This window comes from Neomonachus schauinslandi, chromosome 12 (genome assembly GCF_002201575.2).
Source record: "Neomonachus schauinslandi chromosome 12, ASM220157v2, whole genome shotgun sequence".
Taxonomy (NCBI): Eukaryota; Metazoa; Chordata; class Mammalia; order Carnivora; family Phocidae; genus Neomonachus; species Neomonachus schauinslandi.
The window spans coordinates 20,082,903-20,108,653 of record NC_058414.1 but is presented as its reverse complement, the minus strand read 5'-3'; the positions used below and the strand labels follow the sequence as shown (position 1 = coordinate 20,108,653).

Sequence of the window (25,751 nt, the reverse complement as noted above, 5' to 3'; positions counted from 1 at the left end):
ACTCCACCCATGCTCTATTCTGGCTCAACAATGTGATCTTTCCATGACGTGTATATTTATTTATTTATTTATTTTATAAGAACTTCATCTGTAAACTTTCTTGACCAACACTGACTTGGCATCAGCTCATCAGTTAATTAACTGTTAACAGATTCTCCTAGATATGACTGCTACACAGATATTTTATCTTCCTGTTAATTAGTAATTATGCACTGGCAAGAAAAACAGTGTTTCTTTCCAATTATCCCAGAACTCAGTGATTATTTAAACTTGGCTAATTAGCATTAGAGGACTGTACATCTTCTGGGCAAATTGTGTTTGATAATCCCTATTAAAATATACATGGTGGTTGTTGACTTGTAACAAGAAAAAAAAAAGTGGCAGTTCAAAGGGTATTAGATACAGCACGAGGCAAATGGGGGCCCATTAAAATTTCCCCAACTGCTCTAATGAGAATGCCGAGGGTCATTTCTGCCTAGTTTACCATCTGTTTGGTTTCTGGCATGTGTCTCTGGTGTGAAGGGAGTGTCCTAAAGCCCATTTGGCTTATCACAGCATAATCCGGGAGTCTGAAGCAATTTCAGTCGCTTATAAAACATCAGAAGCTTACACATGTGGGATGAAAAACTTTTGAGGGTAAAAATGATGCCACAATAATGAAAAGTGTCCTAACTTTTTAAAAAACAATCAGGCAATGGTAAATGAGAAACTTTTAGAAATACTGTATATGAACTCCAACATCTGCTCTATACGCACCCAAGGATTATGAAGATTGAAAATAGCTACTTAAAAAAAATCAAGAAAAATAGCTACTTTTTAGGCTCCATCACCTGGCACACATTAAAAAATAAGATCTGCATTAGGACAGGCAATGGCTTCCTTAGCCAGGACACAGAAAACAATAACCATAAATGAAAAAATTCGAATTCATCAAAATTTAAAACTTCTACACATCATAAGATGTCATAAGTCGGACAATATATTCACAAAACATATATCTAATAATGGACTAGTACCCAGTATGTATTAAAACTTCTGTATAACTCAATAGTAAGAAGACAACTCAACTTTTTAAAGTGGGTATAGGTTTGAACAGATATTTGACAAAAGTAGCCAGTAAGCACATGAAAAAGTGTTCAACAGGGGATGGCCCAGGCGGTTGAGCGTCCAGCTCTTGATTTCGGCTCAGATCCTCATCTCATGGGTCGTGGGATGGAGCCTTGCTTCGGACTCTGCACTCAGTGGGGAGTCTGCTTAAAGATTCTCTCCCTCTGCCCCTCCCCCCACTTGTATGGGCGCTCTCTCTCTCTTTCAAATAAATAAATAAATCTTTAAAAAAAAAAGTGCTCAACATCATTAGTCAGCTGGGGAATGCAAATTAAAACCACAGTGAGATACCACCGTATTCCTACCAAAATGGCTAAAATTAAAAACACTGACAACACCAAGTGTAGATGAAGATGCAGAACAACTACAACTCTTATAATCTTATAATGTTCTGCAACTTTTATACTCAGAGTATAAAAAGTACAGCCATTTTGGGAAAAGGTCTAGCAGCTTCTTATAAAACAAGACCCAGCAATTTCACTGCTAAGTATTTACCCAGTAAAAATGAAAACAGGAGCGCCTGGGTGGCTCAGTCTGTTAAGCATCTGACTCTTGATCTCAGCTCAGGTCTTGATCTCAGGGTCGTGAGTTCAAGCCCGGCAAAACAAACAAAACAAAAACATATACTCACAAAAAGACTTAGATGACTACGTACATACAGCAGCTATATGCATAATAACCCAAACCAAGAAACAAGCCAGGTGTCCAAAGGAATACTATCCAGCAATAAAAAGGAACAAAGTACTGATACACACAACATGCAAAAATCTGAAAAACATTATGCTGAGTGAAAGAAGCTTATACAAAAGGGTACTTATTCCATGACTTCATTTACACAAAGTTCCAGAACAGGCAAAACTAATCTATGGTGGAATAAAATAAAAATTGGCTGCTTTTGGAAAGTGGAAGTGAAAGCTGATGGAGGAGAGGCGTGAGGGAACTTTCTGGGGCGAAGGTAATGTTCTATATTTTCATAATGGCTTGAGTTTATACATTTATCAGATCTAACCTTATATATCCCTAAGAATTGTGCATTTCATTGCATACAAACTCTACCTAGCTAGTGGGGGCTCACTGTAAAATTCTTTCAACTTTGATGGCTGTTTGAAATTCTTCATAATAAAATATTAAAAAAAATAGATTGAGATAGTTCAGTCACATCCCTACTACACCATATTTAAAAATAACATCAGTTCATTAGATGAGTACCTACACATAATATAAAATCATGTAAATATCACTGTGATAGCATTTCTTTTGCCAACTTATTTGGTCCCATCAGCCTTGCACATGGGGGAGCAGGTACCCTGCTTTTGTGTTTGATTTTATGCTTCCACATGTGTGCTTATCTGGTATGTTCTTTTTTTTTTTTAAAGATTTTATTTATTTATTTGACAGAGAGAGAGAGATCACAGGCAGACAGGCAGGCAGAGAGAGAGGGAGAAGCAGGCTCACCGTTGAGCTGGGAGCCCGATGCGGGGCTCGATCCCAGGACGCTGGGATCATGACCTGAGCCGAAGGCAGACGCTTAACCGACTGAGCCACCCAGGCGCCCCTGGTATGTTCTTATATGTGCATTTATCTAGGGTGTGCCCCGAAATCTGTTTATTTCATTTGAACCTCTTATTAACCTAATATAATTTCATGAATTGCTATATAAACTGATAAAAACTGAGCACTTCTAAGAGATTTATTGTTTATATACACACTAACTTGAATGCTTTGGACAGACTTGATAAAAAGAACCTAAAGAGGGTGGCTCAGTCAGTTAAGCAACGGCATTTGGTTCAGGTCATGATCCCAGGGTCCTGGGATCAAGCCCCACATCGGGCTCCCTGCTCAGCGGGGAGCCTGCTTCTCCCTCTCCTTCTGCCCCTCCCCCCGCCCATGCTTTCTCTCTCACTCTCGAATAAATAAATACAATTAAAATAAATACAATTTTAAAAAAAGAACCCAAGAGGTGTTGTTTTCAAACTATGGTTGAAAAGGTACCTGTAAAAGTGTGCAAAAAACGAACCAACCAACCAACCCCATAGAATATCTAGAATGCTACACTCAGAATTCTTCACAAGTCTATTTATATTCTTGCTCAATTTTAAAGAAACTAAAACTGGAAATACGGTTTATGTGGGGGAAAAAAGTAGTGGAATTCCAATCAGTGGACCCATATTTAAAGAATAGTCCTTCACTGATATCTGAAAACTTGTAAATTTATTGCCTGACCATCCTATTTAATATCAAAACCTACACAAGTACTCCTAGTACCCTCTCCCTAGCCTGGACCCCACCCATAGGATGGACTGCCTCTTAAAACACTATATTGTTTAGGGGCACCTGGGTGGCTCAGTCGTTAAGCGTCTGCCTTTGGCTCAGGTCATGATCCCAGGGTCCTGGGATCGAGCCCCGCATCGAGCCCCGCATCGAGCCCTGCATCGAGCCCTGCATCGGGCTCCCTTCTCAGCAGGTAGCCTGCTTCTCCCTCTCCCACTCCCCCTGCTTGTATTCCCTCTCTCACTATGTCTCTCTCTGTCAAATAAATAAATAAAATCTTAGGGTGCCTAGGTGGCTCAGTCATTAAGCGTCTGCCTCCAGCTCAGGTCGTGATCCCAGGGTCCTGGGATCGAGCCCCACATCAGGCTCCCTGCTGAGCGGGTAGCCTGCTTCTCCCTCTCCCACTCCCCCTGCTTGTGTTCCCTCTCTCACTGTGTCTCTGTCAAATAAACAAATAAAATCTTTTTAAAATTATATAAATATTTAAATAAAATCTTTAAAAAAACCCAAACACTATATTGTTTAATCATTCATAGAACACAAAACAATAAACATGTCTAACCAATTTCTTTCAACTGACTCAGTACCAGTACTGATCATGTCAAATAAGGTTTCTATAGTTTCCTCAGTAGGTTAGTGTGGGTGTGTATTTGGAGAAGCAAAGTAAATATCCAAACTATGTGTGAGTGTATGTATGTGTGTGTGTATGCACATAGTTATTTCAATTGTACCAGAACTAGTTTCTCATGCCATTATCACTCAAAAATATCACTTTAACGGCAGCATTTTATTTTTTAAAAACTTCTTTATTTGAGCATAGTTGACACACAATAGTACATTAATTTCAGGGTACAACATAGTGATTCATCTTGTCTATGGGTTATACTATGATTCACCACAGTGTAGCTACCATCTGTCACCATACACACCATTACAATATTATCGACTATATTTCCTATGCTGTGCCTTCTATCCCTGTGATTTATTCATTCCCTAAATGGAAGCCTATATCTCCTATTCCCCTTCACCCATTTTGCCCTTCTCTCCATCCCCGTTCCTTCTGGCAAGTTTGGTCTCTGTACTTACAGGTCTGATTCTGCTCTTTGTTTAATTATCTTTTTTGTTTTTTAGATTCCACATCTGAGTGAAAACATACGGTATTTGTGTTTCTCAGTCCAACTTATTTCACTTAGCATAACACCCTCTAGGTCCATCCATATTGTCACAAATGGCAAAATCTCATCCTTTCTTATGGTTGCATAATAGTCCTGTGTGTGTTTGTGTGTTGCATCTTTTTTATCTATTCATGGATACTTGGGTTGCTTCTATATCCTGACTGTTGTAAATAATGCAATATCAGCGTATTATTCCTTCCTATCAATACTCTAGCTTATTTCATCATTACCTTTTATTGACATTTAGATTATGTTCAAGTTTTTCCTAACATAAACAGTGCCCTGGTAAACAGTCACATGCATCAATTTTTGTCTGCATTTCTGGGTTTGTTTAAATTTCTAATAGATTCCCAAAAGTAAAAGAACGGTGTCAAAATATGTGAAAATTTGACTGCTTTGTTTACATATTGCCAAATTGTTTTCTAGATAACTAAACTAATACATACTCACATCAATAAATACCAATTTTCCAGCACTGATACCAGAATTAAGTACAGATGATTTTAGGCATCATTGTCAGTTTTAAAAAATGATTCTTTAATTGAAAAAAATTTATAATCTCATAATTGTTGGGGTCTCTCGGTGGCTCAGTAGGTTGAGTGTCTGACTCTTGGTTTCGGCTCAGGTCATGATCTCAGGATCCAGAGATGGAGCCCCGTGAGATTCTCTCTCTCTCTGTCCCTCTGCCCCTCCCACTCATGCTCTCTCTCTCTCAAATAAATAAATCTTTTTTAAAAATCCTCATAATTGTTTTAATTATGCATTTTTATTAGCAGTGAGTTGAATATTTTCCTCATATTTATTGGACATTTGTCTTTCTTCTCTTGTAAATGGTTTGAGTTTTTACTAGTTTTCTTTTTTTAAAGATTTTATTTATTTATTTGACAGAGAGAGAGATAGCGAGAGCAGGAACACAAGCAGGGGGAGTGGGAGAGGGAGAAGCAGGCTTCCCGCCGAGCAGGGAGCCCGATGTGGGACTCGATCCCATGACCCTGGGATCATGACCTGAGCCGAAGGCAGACGCCCAACGACTGAGCCACCCAGGCGCCCACTAGTTTTCTATTAGGGCATTAGGGTATTGGTTATTTTCTTTTGGTTGTAAAAAGGCTAACAGCCCCTTCACAACTAGGGCAAAATGTTTGTTCATCATTTTAATTTTTTAAAATTAGCATTTTTATTACACAAAGAGTTCTTCACTGCCAGAAGATTAGAAAACAGAGAAGAAACATTTAGATGTTCTAAGATTAAACCATCCTTACAGTCCAGGGATTCAAACAATCAATGTAGTCGGGATGGACTCTTCTTCATATCACTTCACTATTGATCTTAAAAAATGGAAGAAAATAGCAAGTGTTGTTAAGGATGTAGATAAATTGGGAGCTCCCATATTGCTGCTGGGACTATAAAATGGTGCATCTGCTATAGAAAACAATTTGGCAGTGCCTCAAAAAATTAAACAAAATTACTACATGATCCAGTAATTCCACTCCTAGATATAAACCCAAGAGAATTTAAAATATACGTTCATATAAGAAATCTGTACACTAATGTTCATAGGAGTATTATTCATAATAGCCAACATGGAAACAATCTAAATATTCATCAACAGAGAAATGGAAAAATAAAACATGGACTATCCAAACAATGGGCAATTATTCAGCCATAAATAAGAATGAAGTACTGCAGGGATGCCTGGGTGGCTCAGTCGGTTAAACGTCTGCCTTCGGCTCAGGTCATGGTCCCAGGGTCCTGGGATCGAGCCCCACATGGGGCTCCCTGCTCAGCAGGGAGCCTGCTTCTCCCTCTGCCTGTCACTCCCCCTGCTTATGCTCTCTCTCTCTGTCAAATAAATAAATAAAATCTTAAAAAAAAAAAAAAAGAATGAAGTACTGCATTCTTCAATATGCTTCAGTATGGATGAACCTTGAAAACATGTCAAGTAAAAGAAGCCAGTCATAAAGGCCACTTACTGTATGATTTCATTTGTATAAAATGTCCAGAATAGGTAAATACATAGAGGCAGAAAGTAGATTAGTGGTTGCCAGGGGATGGGAGGAGAGGGATGTAGGACTGACCACACTTAATAGGCACAGCGTTCTTTCTGCGGGGATGGAAATGTTTTCAGATTAATTAGTGGTGATGGCTGCAGAACACTAGACATACTAAGAATCACTGAGCTGTCCACTTGAAAACGGTAGGTTTTATATTATGGGAACTAGATCTCAAAAGAAAAGTATATTAAAGATTCTAAGAAGTACTATTTAATTTTGTTTAACCAGCATACTCCAAGCTTCTTTATACTGCAATACACTTCTGCCATGTATTTGGCTATTAACGCATCATAAGACACTAATGATTGCAAGATGCAGTGCGGGGAAAAGTGCTATTAGCGCAATATTTTAAAATTCATTCTGAGATGGGTCTGATATCATCTCCTTGTTAAAAAGGGGACAAGAAGAAAGAAAGAGAGAAAAGGGAGGGGAAAGGCTAGGGGCTGGAAAGATAAACTTTGTCAGCCTCATAATGATTCCAGAGCAGCTCATTTGTCCCATTCTCTAGAAACGGAGAGCCAAACCCCAACGGAGTTCTTCGTTTATTAGTAACAGACTTCTCTCCATTTTTGTTATTAGCGTTGGAAATGGTATTGGATCACACAGACTAAAAATCTGGTTACAAAAGAATCTCTCATAATGCAAATAACTAATTATTTCAAAAAAGAAAACCATGAAGGATAAACAAAACATCTTCCCAGAGCATGATCTCTGATAGCTCCATTTATTTCACTTTTAACTTGCTGTTTACTAGAGTTCATGTGGAGAGGCACTGTTCTGAAGAAGAACCAGAAATAACATAATTAACTAGATAATAGCAACAACATGGTTCCAGCGTCTGAAAACATGTGGAAGGAAAAGCAGGAGGGAAGCTCAGTCTGAAATTTTACCAAAACACTAACAATTTTGCTATTCTGTTTTCCAAAATGGCAACTCCCAGACTAGCAAGTATCTTTCCATTCAGGCATTTCAGAGTCCCCAAAACAGTAATTTAGTTGTGTGCTTGCCTCAGAGAGCAGCCTACACGTCTATTAGGCGACGTGCAAAGCTCAGCATCAGAGGGCTGAATGCAAACCACACAATGGAAGACAAGAGTGGAAACAGAACCAGCACTGGGTGAAGGGCCTCTACTGGACTCCTACAGCTGTTTTCAAACTCGTATGCTGCATCCAGAACTATCCTCCAGGTGATGCCAAGGATTTACTTTCACTAATTCTAAGAAAAATACTTCAGAGATTATTATCAGAATTATTTCCAGAAAGTAATAACATGATACAACTATTTTAAGTTGTTCTTAGATTTAACTGCCGAGAAAGAAGCAGCCAACTTTAACCAAGAGTATTTGTAAATCAATTACTGTGAACATGCAACATAAACTCATTTATCATTATCTAGATACCCCAAAAAAGGACTGGAAAACGTCAAGAGTAAGCCATATTACAAGCAAAATGACTGCCAGATCAGAGTCAGAATTCAAAGTTTATTCCCTTAAACACATACTTTGATCCTTTCTCCTGTTAAAATGGACAGTCTGGCACACTATGAAAAGTGTCGCTCTTCTCGATAACAGTATCTCTTATCAGCAAAGCCACGATTCCTAAGTGGTTTGTAAAAGTATTATTTAAGAAAAAGAGTAAAATATTCCTGACTCTGTCTTTATCTAGTAAGGGATAAGACCTCATTTACAGAAACTTATTTTCCAGAATTACTTTTTAAAACTTTGACATGAGAAAGTACCCCCACATAAAAACCTATCGCTCTGTCCTTGTTTGTTCAGTGCTGTTTGGGAGGCAAATATCTTCTTTAATAAGGTTACTTTTGCCAGACAGAAGAGTCTCTTCACAATCTGTTCACACTGACAGACAAAATTGTAACAAAACAATCTCAAAAAATCATAACTTATATAGCATAGTGGCAACTTCCATTAGAATTCGTTCTAAGAATGTGACTTTCCTGACATTCGTATTTCTGAACAACCAGTTCCCTGTGATTCTGAGCACATGAATTTGAGCAGGAATAAGGAAGAGAAAGAGTCAGAAGAACTCCCTTGCCTTAGGGAGACATTTTTAAAGTACTTACAAGGGTTTCAGGGCACATGTCTTATCAGGGCTAAATTCCAGAATCTAGAATCTGTGCAGTGTCCAGAGACAACTGACAAGGTAAAGCATGAAGGAGTTATGAAATAGATGAATCTTATGTGGAGTGTGGTTTTTTAGCTGAAAGGAAAGAAAATAAGTTACTTACTGACCTTTTAACAAACATTTACCTTTTTCAATTACTTAAAAAATTATAGGAGAAAAGCACTGAAATTGATGCAGGGGGTTACACATATATACCAGGAAACCTTCCTTAATCATCTCACTCGATGTAATCTTAGAATGTGTTCCCAAGAAATTATAGAGTCATCAATTTTTGAAAGATCTAAGAGATAAAATAAGAACTTCACTGTCATGTATCATTAGGACACTGACCTGCCCTAAGATGGGAGGCTGGAGTGGACAATCTCCTGAACTTCTTCCTATCTCTTGATTCTAAGGAAGTCACTTCATTAGTCTCTCTCATATCTAAAGGCATGGGTGCCTGCCACCTCCAGGAAAAAAAGGAACAAAGTGGTAGGCAGGGTAATAAATTTCCCCAGAATCTCTGATGATAAAGTTTATATATTTTTGCATAGTTTTAAATATATGTATAGATAGGTAGATTTATATGTACATACATAGATTCAGGAATATCCTCAAAGTTATGTTTATTGAGCACTTATTATGTGCCATAAGAGTGAAGAGGACTAGATCATTTCTTGTCCTCAAAGAGGTATAAGGGTTTTAAACACGTAAATTCAACAGATCGTTAGAGGTGGCTCGTGGAGGTCAGGGCAGAGATTGAAGTCCGGAGGAGGGAATAGAGAGTTCCATGGAGGTGGGCGCCAGGGAGGAGCAGGGAGTAGGGTCACAAAGGCTCAACAGAGGAGGTGAGTCAGGCAAAGGCCCTGAGAGAGGGAGGGATGTCTGCCCAGCAGAGAGAACCAGAAGAAAATCCAAGCACTATAGACAAAGGCATGGAGTTTAATGCAGCTGGGATTTTGGAACTGTGTGTTGGTTATGATTGGTGCACAGGTGTATGTGTATGTGTGGTGGGAATGTACGTGCCTATAAAGGTATGGAAGGAAGAGTTGGGAGCCCTATAGGCTGGGCTATAGCAGAGAGGGCCTTCTTTTAGTCAAGGTTCTTTTGGTTGTAATAGAAACCAACTCAAGCGGGCTTGGGCTGTAAGGGGAGCTTAAGGAGAGACTCTAGAGCTGAATTCTAATTATGACTTTGCAACTCCCTATGTGTGACCTTCGGCAAGCTACTTACCCTCTCTGTGCCTCAGATTCTTTATCTACAAAATGAGGATAATTAGTAGGATTTTGTTAGGACAAAAAGAGTTAATACCTGCAACACACCTACCACACAGCAAGTGCTTGATAAATGTTAGCTATTTTTATTATTGTTTCGTAGAACCCAAGAATATCCCAGCCTGATGGGAAGAAAGCCCAAATAAGAGCCTGGAAAGCTCTGGCACCTCAGGCAACATTCTGTCTGTCTCCCCTTCTCCTCTCCCTGCACAACATTCCTCTGAGCCCTTGTGGATGATGGCTGCCCAGAGCTCCCAAATGTTTACACGTGCCTAAATTAGCACATGAAGAGTTGGACTGGGACTGGTGAGTCTTGATTCCAAATTCCTGTACCGGTAAATCTGATTGACTCAGCTTGGTTTGGGTATCTTGCTCGTGGTTTACATGGGGCCAAAGAGTTAGGGTAAAATCATGCCACAGTGGCCTATCTCCCTTGAATGGCAGGAAGGAGGGCAGTGGAGTAATTCATCTTGATTTTTAGATTAAATCATTTTCGGGTCTAAGCCACAGAACAGACTCCACAATTTGATCTTCAGAGGTTTTAGGGTGGCTGGTAAGTACTGAAGGGCGTTGGTTTTCCCAATTGCTTTGCATCCTCCTTAAACTTTTTCTTTCCCAATTTGCACAACTCTAACTCCTTTTAAGAATCTGGGAACTGTCAACCTTCCACCTACCAAACAAAATGTGGTATAGCAATACAATGGAATATTATTTAGCTGTAAAAAAGAATGAAATACTGGTATCTGCTACAACAGGGATGAACCTTGAAAACATGATGCTAAGTAAAAGAAGCCAGACACAGAAGGCCATGTACTGTATGATTCTATTTACATGAAATGTCTAAAATGGGCAAATGCATAGAGACAGAAAGTAGATCTGTTGTTGTCAGTAGATTGTTAGAGATGGCTCGTGGAGGTCAGGGCAGAGACTGAAGTACGGAGGAGGGAATAGAGAGTTCCATGGAGGTGGGCGCCAGGACTGGGGCGTGACTGCTAGACGGGGATGGAGTTTCTTTTGGAGGTAATGAAATATTCTGAAATTAGATGGTGCTGGTTGTACAACCTTGTGAATATATTGGAAACCACTGAAATGTATACTTTAAATAGTAAATTCTATGGTATGTGAATTATATTTCAAAAAAAAGTATCTGAGAACTGGATATGATGTCAGAACACTGGTTTTACTCATCACCCTTACACCAGCTCATGTAATAGCCACTACTCGCCCTTCCTAAGCCTTGCTTCCTTACCTATACATTGTGGCAGGGGCTAAGCCGGGCTCTACCAAGGGTCCATTTCAGCTCTAAATTCCATGGGTAAGAAACTGCATGTGTTGCTTGCCATCCAAATTAAAGTCAAACTTCCTCTTTCAAACATTCTGCCACTGAAACTATCGTCTCATTCTATTTGCTATTTCAGAGACAGAATTCTCACTTCTTTCTGAGTTTTTAAATAATACCTATTTTAGGGGCATCTGGGTGACCCAGTTGGTTAAATGTCCAACTCTTGGTTTCAGCTCAGGTCATGATCTCAGGGTCGTGAGACTGAGTCCTACATCAGGCTCCACACTCAGTGGGGAGTCTTATTGAGATTCTGTCTATCCCTCTCCCTTTGCCCCTCCCCCTGCTCTTGCTCTCTCTTTCTCTAAAATAAATACAATCTTTAAAACTAAATAAATAGGGGCGCCTGGGTGGCTCAGTCGTTAAGCGTCTGCCTTCGGCTCAGGTCATGATCCCACGGTCCTGAGATCGAGCCCCGCATCGGGCTCCCTGCTCAGCGGGAAGCCTGCTTCTCCCTCTCCCACTCCCCCTGCTTGTGTTCTCTCTCTCGTTGTCTCTCTCTCTGTCAAATAAATAAATAAAATCTTTAAAAAAAAAAAAACAACTAAATAAATAATACCTATTTTAAGCACATATACTAGGCACTTAAAGAGATAACGCATTTAATCCACTCAACAATTTTGTGAATGAGGTGCCTCTCATTTTACAAATGCAGACATGGAGGCTTAGGGAAAGAAAGAATGTGGCCCAAGTTAGGAAGAAGCAGTGGCAGGGGAGTGTGGAACCTGAGCTGCCTAGCTCTGGAAGTCATGGGATGAACCCCTGCACTGAGCTGTCTTTCTCCCCTACCTCCTCCACTTGGCCCAAATCTCAAGCCACTCAACATTTGCTTCAGCAATTTGTTGACTGACTAATTCAACAACTTTATATCCATCACATCCACTATTCTAGTAAATGATTCTTTTTAGTTATTTAGAAATTGGGAAATAATCCCTGAATTCCTTAGTCATATGTCAAATACAAACTCCATTATACTATTTCTTAATGAAAGTAATGTTGGCATATGCAAATGAAATTGAGACCAAATTAATGAGTTAAGACCAAACTTAGGTTAACACCCAGTAAATAGGAAAAATTAATGGCAATTTCCACTCTTGTCAGCTATGCTCCTGGTACCATTGACTACAGCAATTTGTTTAATTAACCTGAAGTCGTCTTGTTAATTATAGATCATTTACCATATCCAATAAAAGGTCATGCTTTCCAAATCCCTGGATATGTTTAAAATTCCTCAAGCGTGTTACAAAGCGTTTCTTTGTAAAGACAGACAAATAAATTTAACAAGATCCTTCTGAGTAATTTAGCCTAATTTAGGCTAGTGAATAAACAGCATTACTATAGAGAAGCAAGCCTATGTAATGAAGTTCCTAGTGGCTGTCCCCTCTTTATATTTTTTTAAAGCCTAAATATGTGTATGTATAACATATGTGTGTGTCTCAAAGGCATGAGGATAGGACACCTAAGACTCAACTGTATTTAATGCCCAGGAACCTACATTCCTAGTGACAACTAGTAACACTGTAAAAGTTGTAAAAGGTTCTACTTAGTTTCAATGTGAATCATCAACAAAATTTAGCTTAAACAAAGCCTGTATTTTTATTTTTTTTTATTTTTTTTTTTAAAGATTTTTTTTATTTATTTATTTGACAGAGAGAGACACAGCGAGAGAGGGAACACAAGCAGGGGGAGTGGGAGAGGGAGAAGCAGGCTCCCCGCAGAGCAGGGAGCCCGATGCGGGACTCGATCCCAGGACCCTGGGATCATGACCTGAGCTGAAGGCAGTCGCTTAACCAACTGAGCCACCCAGGCGCCCTGTATTTTTATTTTTAATGACAATAAAACAAAGTAGTGACAAAAATTTGCAACACGGCAATGAAACATTAACATAACAATCAAAATCTACCGGTAAAGTACGCATTTTTATTAACTAGTGACGAACGTAAGATTTACTAAAATTTTAAATCTTAAAACACTTAAATAATGTGTTTTATAAATATATCCCTATTCATCTAAAGTTAGAGTGTCAGATTACAGTGGGAAAAAAGTCAGATTATTAAGTTAAAAAATTCTACTACCGGGGCGCCTGGGTGTCTCAGTCGGTTGGGCGACTGCCTTCGGCTCAGGTCGTGATCCTGGAGTCCCTGGATCGAGTCCCGCATCGGGCTCCCTGCTCGGCAGGGAGCCTGCTTCTCCCTCGGACCCTCCCCCCTCTCATGTGCTCTCTCTCTCTCATTCTCTCTGTCTCAAATGAATAAATAAAATCTTTAAAAAAAAAAAATTTAAAAAAATTAAAAAAAAATTCTACTACCATGTTTTAAAAGTAATATTGAAAATATTAAATTCTTATGTTAGTTGCTTAATGTTCATTAAAAACATGACATGATTGACTGAATGTTTAAGAGCAAAATTAAAAAGAAAAAATCTTGGATCTGTTCACCGTATTTTCTCCCCAAACTTGGATTTCATCAAATCTTGCCATTTTAGGAATTTTGTAATTTAACAAACGATTGGATCCAGAATGCCTCATTATTATAGGAAAAGGAAAGGAAACACACAGAAAATTACAAAAGTTTACATGAAAAACTGTTAAAATGGCTCATGTATTAGCTGAGCACAATGATCTAGCAATGGCAAAGCACAAACGTTTAATTTACACAAGGTCTAACAATTTGAAGTGTGGCTGCTACTCGTCAGACCTGCAAACCCAGTTCTCCGGTTTTAAAGCCAGAATACCAAAAACTGAGTAAAATGCTTTTAGAGCCAGAATACTAAATATTGAGTGAAATGCATCTCAGCCTCTGGAAAAGGAATAATTTTGTATGAAAGGATATTCAAATAGTCTTTCATTGAGCGACCACAAAGAGCCTTGAAGATTTACATGATTGAACTGGAATTCAATGCCAAAGACAAGAGGAAGCATTTTTTTTTTCTTCTGGGTTGCACAAAGAGATATCCATAATTAAACATCACTCTTCCCTAGGGCAGCATGTTTTCTTATATTGACAAGCAAAATGAGGTATTTCAAATCACGCATTGTTGGCATACAGTCAGCTTTTGCATTGCTATTGTTTTAATGTATTTCTGGCTATTAGGCATTTGTCTATTTTTGGTCAGTGAGGCATGCATTTTAAAGACTTCTGGTTTTGCATAAAAGGCTGTAGTTATGTTAGTGGAATTACACTTATACAACAGTATCTTAAGAATAATTACAGTCTTATTTTGGCTGGTCACACCACATTGTATAGTTAAAGGAGAGCGGCTATAACTTTCATGTAATTAGTACAATTAAAATTAACTATAAAAGGAAAAAACTTTCAGAAGTCCTTTCTCGACTCAACTTGATGTTTTACTTTGTCTTATTTAACACAGCTAGTTAAATATACCCCACCCTAATCCTATGCTATGTTGGGAAAATGCCAAACAAACCAAGTTTGCTTAACATTCCATCAATTAAGTCAGAGCCTAATGACAGATTACATATTCAATAACTCTTTTGTTCTAGATCAAAGAATGCCACATTTTTTCAGCCTGATCCTACTGTAATACTAAACTACCAAAAAGCAGCAATTCTTTTTACAATTTACCTTCTGTAAGAGTTTCCTCTCTTTTCTTATCTGCACCCTACTCAGATCTTCATTTTCTTAAATTGTAAAGAATATATTAAACTTAAGTCAAATATCAAAAAATTAATGTGGTTTTGTTTTCTAAGGTGACCATTTATCTAAACTATCTCCTGCTCTCTATTCAGAAACATCACTTCCAAAGATTAACTCTGTTTAATAATATTGAGGTGTATAATTAAATTTTTTAAAGGAATTTACCACTATCATATAAATCCATGTAAACTTATGTGGCTATTACTGGAACTTACAAAAGCTCTCACTTATCCACCCATCCATGTAAAAATTATGTCCTATAAAAATGCCGATTGACTGGTGGGAGGCCTGAGCTGTGGTTACGGAAGTCAAAAGACCATGAGCGGACTTCATGTTTTGAAGCCTCTTCAGACCATCAACCTCATGATACAGGGTTCATAGAGACGGGGAGACCAACTGCAATTTAAGCTAATCAAAAAACATTCTAATTCAAGTGAAACTGCCTTTCTACAGCTTTCAAAGTCACCAGAGAAAATGCCTAGAAGCCCAGGTTTCTCAAATAACTCCTAAGAATTGGGCCACCTGGGTGGCTCAGTCGGTCAAGCCCCCAAGTCGGGGCTCCACACTCAGTGTGGAGTCTGCTTGAGATTCTCTCTCTTCCTCTCCCTCTGCCCCTCCCTCTGCTCTCTCTCTCTCTGAAATAAAATTAAAAAAATAACTTCTAACAATTGCATTCCTAGTTTTTTGTTTGCCTTACTAGCAAAAATCAGTGGCAATATGACACCTGCATTTTATGTGTCCTTTCAAAACGCGTTTCCAACACACTTATGAATGAGATTTAATGATTTTTCTCAGGGAAAGGCTCCATCGTGGCCAGTGACAGCTATTTCATTCAGCCAAGTCCTCTCGAATCATCTGGATCTACAAACCCCAGGTTAATTCCTCCTAAGAACTGTTTTTTTGCCTCTCAAAGGAAGTATATACAACTCTTGGGCTGGGGAAAGCAGCTGCTTCAGTTATCAGGAAAATTATGGGATCCCCAGTTTTACTGAGTGTTTCCTATTGTTAAAGGGCTTCATGTAAATAACCCCCTTTAATTCTCACGAATCTTATAAAGCAGGTGCCTTACCAACCCCTTTCACAGATGAGGAAATCAAGCTTACATCTCAGCTCAACGCCACTTCCTCAGGAAGCCTCTCCTACCTCCATGCCATTTCACTCCGGACCAGAGCTCATTTCTCCGGCATAATGTTTCCCAGCACTCAGGACTTCTGCAAGCTTGCCTCTAGCAAGCTTTGCTATTATGTATGTATACGGTCAGTTAAATAATGTCTATCTCTCCCACTTAATGAATGTAGACGAGTAGTTCTCAAAATTTGGTGTGTACCCATATCACCTGGACGGATTCTTAGAAAGTGGTCACTGGGTCTCACCCCCAGCATATCTGATTCACTGAGTCTAGAGACAGGCTGGAACCCTGGAGTGACAGGTTCCAGGGGCTGCTGCTACCAGACCTGGACCGACCCAGTACAGCACTTCTCAGCCCTGCACGAACGTTGCAACATCCCCATCCAGCAATCGAAATGACATTAAAAACAACCAATGCCCACACCCCACTCCCTGAGGTTTTGGTTTAATTCTGCTAAGGGAGAGCCCAGAACGCCTTATCCCAAATACTGTATTCTTTCACTAAAAAAATTGTTTATCTAAAAGTCAAATTTAACCAGACGGCCTGCACATTTTTATTTGCTGAATGTGGCAACCCTGCTTGTGAGTCCTGTTGTAACGTAACAGGTAGCACATCATATATATTTTGTCCGTCGGTAGGACCGTAAGCTGACCTTCCACCGCTGCACAGCAAAAAAAGGATGGGGCTAAATAAGCGGAATTTTTAGACCGAAGAATTTTTTTTTTCCTGAGGATTAGAACTTAGAAGTAGTTACCAACACATCGTAAAAGCTTATCAGAGATCTTTTACAAATAGGGCAAATTCTCCATGTCAGATAATTTAACGTGATGATTAAATGACTTCCAGGTTCCGTGAAGCCCCGAGGCTGTGGGTCTCATATTGGGCCAGCAGGTGACAGTGGGGCATCAGTGGGGCATCAACAGCACTGCTCTGACATCAATCAGTGAGTCACCTGGACACAGCTACTGCTAGGACTTGGCGCAGAGGAGGTGCCCTCTTATATATCAAAAGTAGGTAAAAATTATCTACTTAATAAATACCCCAGAAAAGATAAAACGCTGAACACATGGCTGACTCTGATAAGGCAATTCTATCTTTTTCATATCAATGTAGGGAGTCTTGTGCAGTTTTCCAATTTCAAAGTAAGATCAGTGATTTCATGTCTTACATAAACGGAGATATTAAATTTGCATTTTTGATGCTGAAAAGGGACTATTTAATTCCAGCTTGGCATGTTTACCGCATAATGGGTAAACCAGGGATTTCAAAACTGAGAATCCTCTGGGCTCAGTAACAATCATGTAGCCTTCTGCTTCCCCATTTAAGTAAACTGCCAAGTCTCTGATTCAAGGACAAGGACTCCATGTAAGGGCATTAAATATTAAAACACATTCTTTCATGAATACTCATAGAATTCAATCATTTCAACAATCATTACTACCTTCCACTTTGTGCAATGCTTACTTGCCCAACTTAACGTGACACTTTTCACCTAATTCAGGATCGTAAGAACTGTTTATAAAAACAGCTTGCTGAGGGGCACCTGGCTGGCTCAGTCAGTAGAGCATGCAACTCTTGATCTCAGGGTCATGAGTTCCAGCCCCACACTGGGGGTAGAGTCTATTTAAAAATAATAATAATAAAACTTTAAAAAAACAGGTTATGGAATAATTGCATAGGCATCGGAGTAAATTCCAATTCCAGCAACCTAATGACAGAACACAGAAATCTACCTGATTCCCCAAGACCAAGTATAATAGTGTCAATAGGCAGAGAGGGATAGAAAGATTGTCACACCAAGCTTACGGTTGGTCGTACATTCACTGACTTACTTCAATTCACCTAACTTCAAGCAAACAACACAAAAATCACTTCAGATTAGTTTCTCTGAAGTCATCAATGTCTGATCCTTTTAAAACAGATGTTTCAAAAAATAAGACCTGTAATTGTTTAAACATTGACAATCACTGATTTCTAATGTCAGGATAGCTTACCAAATCCAAAAGCATTAGAACCTCCAATGCTCTGTGAAGCCTGAACACTTGTAGATGTGTATAGTCCTGTCACCAGCAAGCCGTCAAAGAAGGTGCTTGTTGAAATTGTCACTGAAATGCAGGAAGGGAAAAAGAAAAGAAACCTCAATTAATACAATCAGAATACTGAGATACATTTCTGAAGAGTTAAACATTGTCAAAACAATTTTACTCATCATTAAAAAACTATTTTTATACTATTGGTAGTTAGTATTTTCTTTATATTAGGAATTCTTTAATTAGGAGCAGAAAGAAGCTCAGAACTCCAGTATCTGTAATTGCTGGTCCTAAATTTAGTACATTAGATCTACCTTCCCGCATTCATTTACACGTTCCCCAGCTATATGCAAAATCATCTGAAAATAATGTAGTATTGAATAGCTAGCTTCTCCACCTCCATCACCACCCCTGAAGGCAGTCAAAGGCATTGCTGGAGTTTTGGCATTGCGATTAAACACTTTTTTTTTTTTAAGTATTCCATACTGTGGGAAACAATCTTACATCGGCTGGAAGAAGAACAATAAGATGCACTGTATTTCTTATTGTGTGTCTACATTTCATAGATGAATCCCCTGAAGTTTTTCAACAAAAGCAGACTAATTTGCATGAAGACAGTTAGTCTTTTTCCTTCTGAGAACAAAGAAGGAAGACCACTGCATGCCTTAAGTTCCAGAACAAAGTCTGCAAGAGGAGTCCAAATGATTTCATAACCAGAAAATCAGGATGTTCCTGCGAAAAAAGGGTCAAATACAATGTATCTGTATGCCACTCAGGTTTGGCTTCTTACAATTTTGTCTTTCTCACCACCCTAAAATAATGATTATAATTTCCATCTTGACATAATATTTTCTCCTGCATTGGTTTTATAAGATTAAGATGATGCCATTTGTAGGAAGCAGCCAGGAAAAGGTAATATTATTTTGGTAGTGCACAGTACAAGACTGTCATCATGCTCGGTGGCAGTTAGGAGAATGGCCAGAGTCACATTAACTTTAATGAGAATGTTTAAATTAAACTCCAGGAAATCCAGTGAATAGAGCTAAAGGGTCTGAAGCGTCCACATTACAAAGCATAAAACAAGACTCGTAGATCAATAGAACAGCCTGACATCATGCTACCCCCACAAGAGCATTGGATATTGGAGTAAATCACCTTCACATTCTTTAATAATAGCTAATATCTTGACTGCCTGCACGTAAACCACTCAGCTGGGCATTGAGCTAAGTAGTTAACATGTATTATCTCATTATCAAAACATTTCTATAAAAGGGGTACTATTATTACTCGCAGGATACAAATGAGGAATTTGTGGCACAGAGCAGTTTAGAACCTTGTTCAGGACCATCTGATATCATCTAAACATGTCTGATGCTGATTACCCAGCACCTCTCGTCTTCTCTCTGCCTGCACACCACCACCTCCCCAACTCCCAATCCCACAGAAGCCAAGTGACATGACCAAACCCTTGTTTAATACACTATTTTCCAGATTATTCACATGCATGAGGAGTATTTGAAGAAAAGGACAGTAAAAGCTGCAGGACTCAGTGTCACTGTTACTAGAGAGGAAGAGGGTTGAGGGTGGCCGAGAGGTGACCCCTACAGCATGGTGGATGGAGCCCTAGTCCGGGTAAGGGGTGGGATCCGGGCACCAGGTACTTATCTGCTACTATCTGTTCTTGAGCAAAACCACTTCATCTCTTAAGAGTCTCAATCTCCTCATTTATAGAATCACAGCCTAATCATCACACACCTAAACTCCGTCAAGGCAGATATCGTGTTTTGTTCAGTAGTACATCTCAAGCATCTGGAACAATTCCTGACACTTTTGTGTGTTCAATAAATACTTATTGGAATATGTATTAACGAATAACTCATTCATACAAAAATGGCACAAGGCTGTCTTATCTTCAGCTCGTTTCCAGAGGAAAAGTATGTTATGAATCCTAGATTTTATATGTCAAATGTTTTGCCTACTCCAGATTCCCACAGTTGGTTCTATTGCTGCCTCCACCCTTTGGTTCAGTGAGTTATCTTGGCCAAGGTAAGAAGTGCTTAAACAGCTTCTGGGTCCCCATCCAGTGGGGTTTAGAATTAAGTTGCTTTCTATTAAATTAACTATACTGGCCTCTGGACTCTAAGGTGATGTCTCAGGCTGTCCTTTCCAGCAAATCAGACCCAACCTGCAGTTCTCACTGTGGACCCATGGGACCCTGCTTTTACCCACTTCCTCTCAATCCGCTCTAGTCCGGTAAGACAGCAGCAATTCTGTATTAAGTGCCTAAATATAGCCCCTGTGGACTCCTTGCCATTCCTTTATGCTTCTACTCTGGTTATTATTCCCAAGAAACTAAAAAAATATAAGAGTTTTATGAGTTAGGGAGTGAGGCAAACCTGAATCTGAATCTCACCTCTCTCTACCTCTGATCAGTGCGTGACCTTGGCTCACATTCCTCACTTACAAAAAAAAATGATACTATCCAATTCACTGTAAGAATGAAAAGAAATATATCTACAGTCTATCAGTATATGTATCTCTTTAACAAACTATCATGCATATAGTAACTCATCGGTGAAACCTCCCTTTCCCTGCCCTTCTTCAGAGCTTGAACCCCTGCCTTGCTCTTCCCTCCTGGAGACCTGGAGCCCTTCACAGACCTCCTCACATCTGCTGAAGACACAGCCGACCACTGGACTGCCCACATCGGAGTCCTACTGCCTGCTCAGATGGTCCATCCACCCTCCCCATGCACCACTACATTTCCACCCACAGTCTACATCAAGTCTCAGCTGTGACCTTAGCAGGCTCAAGATAAGTGGCATCCCCAGCTTATTGTTCATATGCCTTCTCTTCCAAAAGATATTGCTGAAACAGCAAGGTCTAGTGAAAACATCCCAGGAATAGGTGGCTTGGAATTTATCACCAGCAATAATGTGCAAGGTCAGATCGGGCGAGCTATTCTCCCTACTTGGTTCTATTCCTAGTTGTAGTGAGACGAATACCAATTGGTAACCTCATGGCTAGGTGGACATATCATTTCTAAACATTGTGTCTTAGAAAACAGAATTGAATTACTGCAAAAAACACTTCTTACCCTTAGAGTCTCTTGGCTTTAAAATGCCATCCATAGGGGCGCCTGGGTGGCTCAGTTGGTTGGGCGACTGCCTTCGGCTCAGGTCACGATCCTGGAGTCCCAGGATCGAGTCCCGCATCAGGCTCTCTGCTTAGCGGGGAGTCTGCTTCTCCCTCTGACCCTCCCCCCTCTCATGTACTCTCTCTCAAATAAATAAATAAAATCTTTAAAAAAAAAAAAAAAATGCCATCCGTAAACTGACTATTCCCAAATTTCTGCCTCCTGTCCAGGTCTCTACATACCTCTCTCTCTATATATATACTCCAGATATATATCAAGATGCTGCTCAACAACCCCACTTGGATGTTGAAGATATGTCTCAACCTCAACATGACCAAAACTGAATGCCTACCCCGTCCCTCAAAACTGCTTCTGCTACAGCCTTCACCAAATCAGTTGTTGGTAGCACCGTCTGTCCTGCTGAGTCAGCTTTGGAATCACCTTCTCCCATATGCTGCGTCTAGTCCATCAGTAAATTCTATTGGCCCTGCCTTCAGAACATACCCAGAATCGGATCACTTACTACGCTGTTCTAAGCTACCTTCATTTCTTACATGGATTATTGCATTAGACCTCAATCTGGTCTTCCTGTTTCTACCCTCCTCTCTCTAGAGTCTATTCTCAGTATAAGAGTCAGAGGAATTCTTTAGGAACATCCATTGGATCATGTCACTCCTCTGCTTACAGCTTCCCTGCTAAGTCAATGTCAAAGTTTCTACAGTGGACTCCAGAGTCCTACATGACCTGCCTCCATTCCTTCTCTTTCCTCATCTCCTTCCGCTCTCCTCCTGGCTCATCCCACTCCAGGCACACTAGCCTCCCTGTTGTTGCTCAGACGTGCCCAGTCTTTGCACCAGCACCTTCCTCTGCCTTGGACTCTCCTCCTTCAGATTATCAAGTAATTATCACCTTCTAGCCTATTATAATCATACATTTACTCACAATGGTTTTTATTATGTTTACTATCCTTCTCATTCTTCAGAATGTGAACTCCATCAAGGCAGATATCGTGTTTTGTTCAGTAGTACATCTCAAGCATCTGGAACAATTCCTGACACTTTTGGGTGTTCAATAAATACTTATTGGAATATGTATTAACGAATAACTCATTCATACAAAAATGGCACAAGGCTGTCTTATCTTCAGCTCGTTTCCAGAGGAAAAGTATGTTATGAATCCTAGATTTTATATGTCAAATGAATCCCACCTGGAAAAACCACATGGAAAAAAAATTAGAAAGAAAAGTTGGCTATTTATATATTTAAAATGTTTCCCAGAATGCAAAATGATCGATGCGGGACCAAGAGGCCAACTGAAGACATCTGTAAAAAAAGGCAGATCACCTTAAGTATACATACATTCTCACAGGCTATGTGTTTACACAAATCATCTAAACGAAGAGTTCCCTATTAGAAACTAACTGATTATAATCTATTTCTCCATTTGCTGGAGTTGGGAGTTTATTTTTGAGGGGAAAAATGAGATTTGCCTTTGAAAAACTGTCTTGACAAGCATTCCGTCTCCTTCTTTAAACAGATGTAATGTATAATCCATATGTGAACTGAAAATCAGTCTCTTTGCTTGAGAGAGAGGATATGTAGCCCAAACTCTTACGAGATATGAGACATAGCCTTTCGATCACCGGGTTCCCTTTTATTCAAGAAGACAACGGGTCCAACTTCTGCATTCGAAAGACATCTGACACAGTTTGGATTCCCTGATAGCTTGCAGGAAACTTCAGAATGTCTGCAGCCTGCATGTTTTTACTGACAAGAACACCAGCAGCAAACACAGGAACAATCTGAGCAAGATGCTGAAAACTTTACGCCAACGCACTCCGACTTTGAAACTATGTCAGGAATACACATCTCTCTGTCCTTCGCTTTCCCTTTCATCAAATGCTTCCACTTCTCTCTACTTGCAGCCTCTGGTTAGTCTGTCAGGGTTTCCTAAACAAACAAACAAAAACCCCATAGAATTACAAATAATTGTCTCAGGCATCGAGGCTGCCCTGGCTCGTTGTCCCTCACCTGGGTGATTCTGCATCATCAGTCACTGCCAGTTTCTGTTTTCATAATTACCTTACCCTCTGATATCTTCCTGATTCCTTTCGCTCAAGCTTCATGGGACCCCCAATGTGCACTAGTTCTTACCCTTCCTATGTGCCCTGACTTGACTTTCGTTCCTCTAATTCCACTTGGGACTCACCCTTCAAGCACTATCTGGCCTTCTCCAGTCTTAGCTCATCAGTTACATCCACACACTGCTGCCATCCAGGCAATTGAAACAATCTTCGTGAAAGCAGAAGAGTGATCTCTGATAAATTGTTTTAAAAGTTTACTATACGGGGGGGGTGCCTGGGTGGCTCAGTCGTTAAGCGTCTGCCTTCGGCTCAGGTCATGATCCCAGAGTCCTGGGATCGAGCCCCGCATCGGGCTCCCTGCTCAGCGGGAAGCCTGCTTCTCCCTCTCCCTCTCCCCCTGCTTGTGTTCCCTCTCTCGCTGTCTCTCTGTCAGATAAATAAATAAAATCTTAAAAAAAAAAAACTTATAAAAGTTTACTATAGGGGCACCTGGGTGGCTCAGTCGGTTAAGCATCTGCCTTCGGCTCAGGTCACGGTCCCAGGGTCCTGGAATGGAGCCCCGCGTCAGGCTCCCTGCTCGGCGGGAAGCCTGCTTCTCCCTTTCCCTCTGCCTGCCTGTCTGCCTACTTGTGATCTCTCTCTCTCTGTCAAATAAATAAATAAAATCTTTAAAAAAAAAGTTTACTATATACACAGTATCAATGTGGCTCATGATAAAAAAAAAATGAAGCTCACATCGCTGAATATAAAATTATGTTAATATGTACATGAACTAGAAGGAAAATTTACAACTTTCATATTTTTGTAAGTTTCTGATTCAGAATGTTATAGTCCCACTAATTTAAAATTTTGCAAAGCTAATGTCATTTAAAAAATGTTTCCTTTAAAAATATTTTATAAAACTACCTTTGCATAAGTAGAAGTTTTAGTTAAAAGGTATAAATTTGGGCACACTAAGATAAGGGAAAATTGTACAAAGTTTTTGGATTTGAACTACCTTTAAGATGAACAACTATTAGGACTACCTATATCTAACTTAATTTAACTAGCCCAGTTAATATGCAAACCCTTCTTTCTCTTTCAAAGATTATGAGCCATGTGCTCTAATAGTAAGAAGATGGGAAACAAATAATATTTAGCAAGTATCAGTTCACTTGAAAAGAAGTTTATAATATAATGTGAATAACTGCTGAATCTAGGTGCTAGTCTTTAAATTTTTGTTGTGCTGGTCTTTTAAATTTTGTTTCAGAAAAAAATCCTATTTAAAGGGGAAAGGAAGGGGCGCCTGGGTGGCTCAGTATGTTAAGCGTCTGCCTTCGGCTCAGGTCATGATCCCAGGGTCCTGGGATCGAGCTCCGCATTGGGCTCCCTGCTCGGCGGGAAGCCTGCTTCTCCCTCTCCCACTCCCCCTGCTGCATTCCCTCTCTCGCTGTCTCTCTATCAAAACAAATAAATAAAATCTTAAAAAATAAATAAATAAAAGGGAAAGGAAGAAGTTTATTATAAACACACTTATTACAAATGCACTTAAGATGAGCAAACTAACCCAAACAATAAAATGCACTAGAAAGTACATAATACATTCAGACTTAAAGTAATACATATGGAAATATATGTATATTGCTATATATGTGTGTGTGTGTATAGATAAAGATATACATAAAACCTTCTATGAGGCAAGAACTGTGTTAGAACTATAATTTGGACTTTACTAGCTAGAAAGGCAAAAAAAGATATTTAGAACTAGTTCCCTATTAGCAAAATGCTTATAAACTCTATCTGACATCCTATCAATTCTGGTTATTTTATAAAAATTGAAATATATCACCACCATATGACAGGAGCCGCCAGTGATCCATTTTAGACACCAAAGGTTTATATCAAATCATCAAATATTTTAATGACTTTAAATAGGTAAGCATCTACTTAAACACATCAATCTGCCATATCATCTACTTCTTTTCATGGTTTCACAAATGTTTATGATAAATTTATAAAACCCTTCCCAATGAGACTTTATTTCCTTAGAGTCAATTTTTATATCTTTTATATTTTGCATTAAAATATTGTACAGAGGAAGCAGGAAAGAATGTCCAATGGAAAAAAGTCTCTTCAACAAATGGTGTTGGGAAAATTGGACAGCCACAGACAGAAGAATGAAACTGGACCATTTCCTTATACCACACACAAAAATAGACTCAAAATGGATGAAAGACCTAAATGTGAGACAGGAATCCATCAAAACCCTTGAGGAGAACACAGGCAGCAACCTCTTCGACCTCAGCCGCAGCAACTTTTTCCTAGAAACATCACCGAAGGCAAGGGAAGCAAGGGCAAAAATGAGCTATTGGGACTTCATTAAGATAAAAAGCTTTTGCAC

The 25,751-nt window shown here is 39.4% G+C and overlaps 1 protein-coding gene across 2 annotated transcripts in view; it reads right to left on the bottom strand.

The window, feature by feature from the left end:
- Nucleotides 1-25,751, bottom strand: part of RELN (reelin) — a 516,612-nt gene that overhangs the window by 426,289 nt on the left and 64,572 nt on the right. For both annotated transcript variants that reach the window (XM_021682887.1, XM_021682888.1), the window contains exon 2: nt 18,117-18,227. In XM_021682887.1, the coding sequence (XP_021538562.1) occupies nt 18,117-18,227 (111 nt within the window). The remainder of the gene's footprint in view (nt 1-18,116; nt 18,228-25,751) is intronic.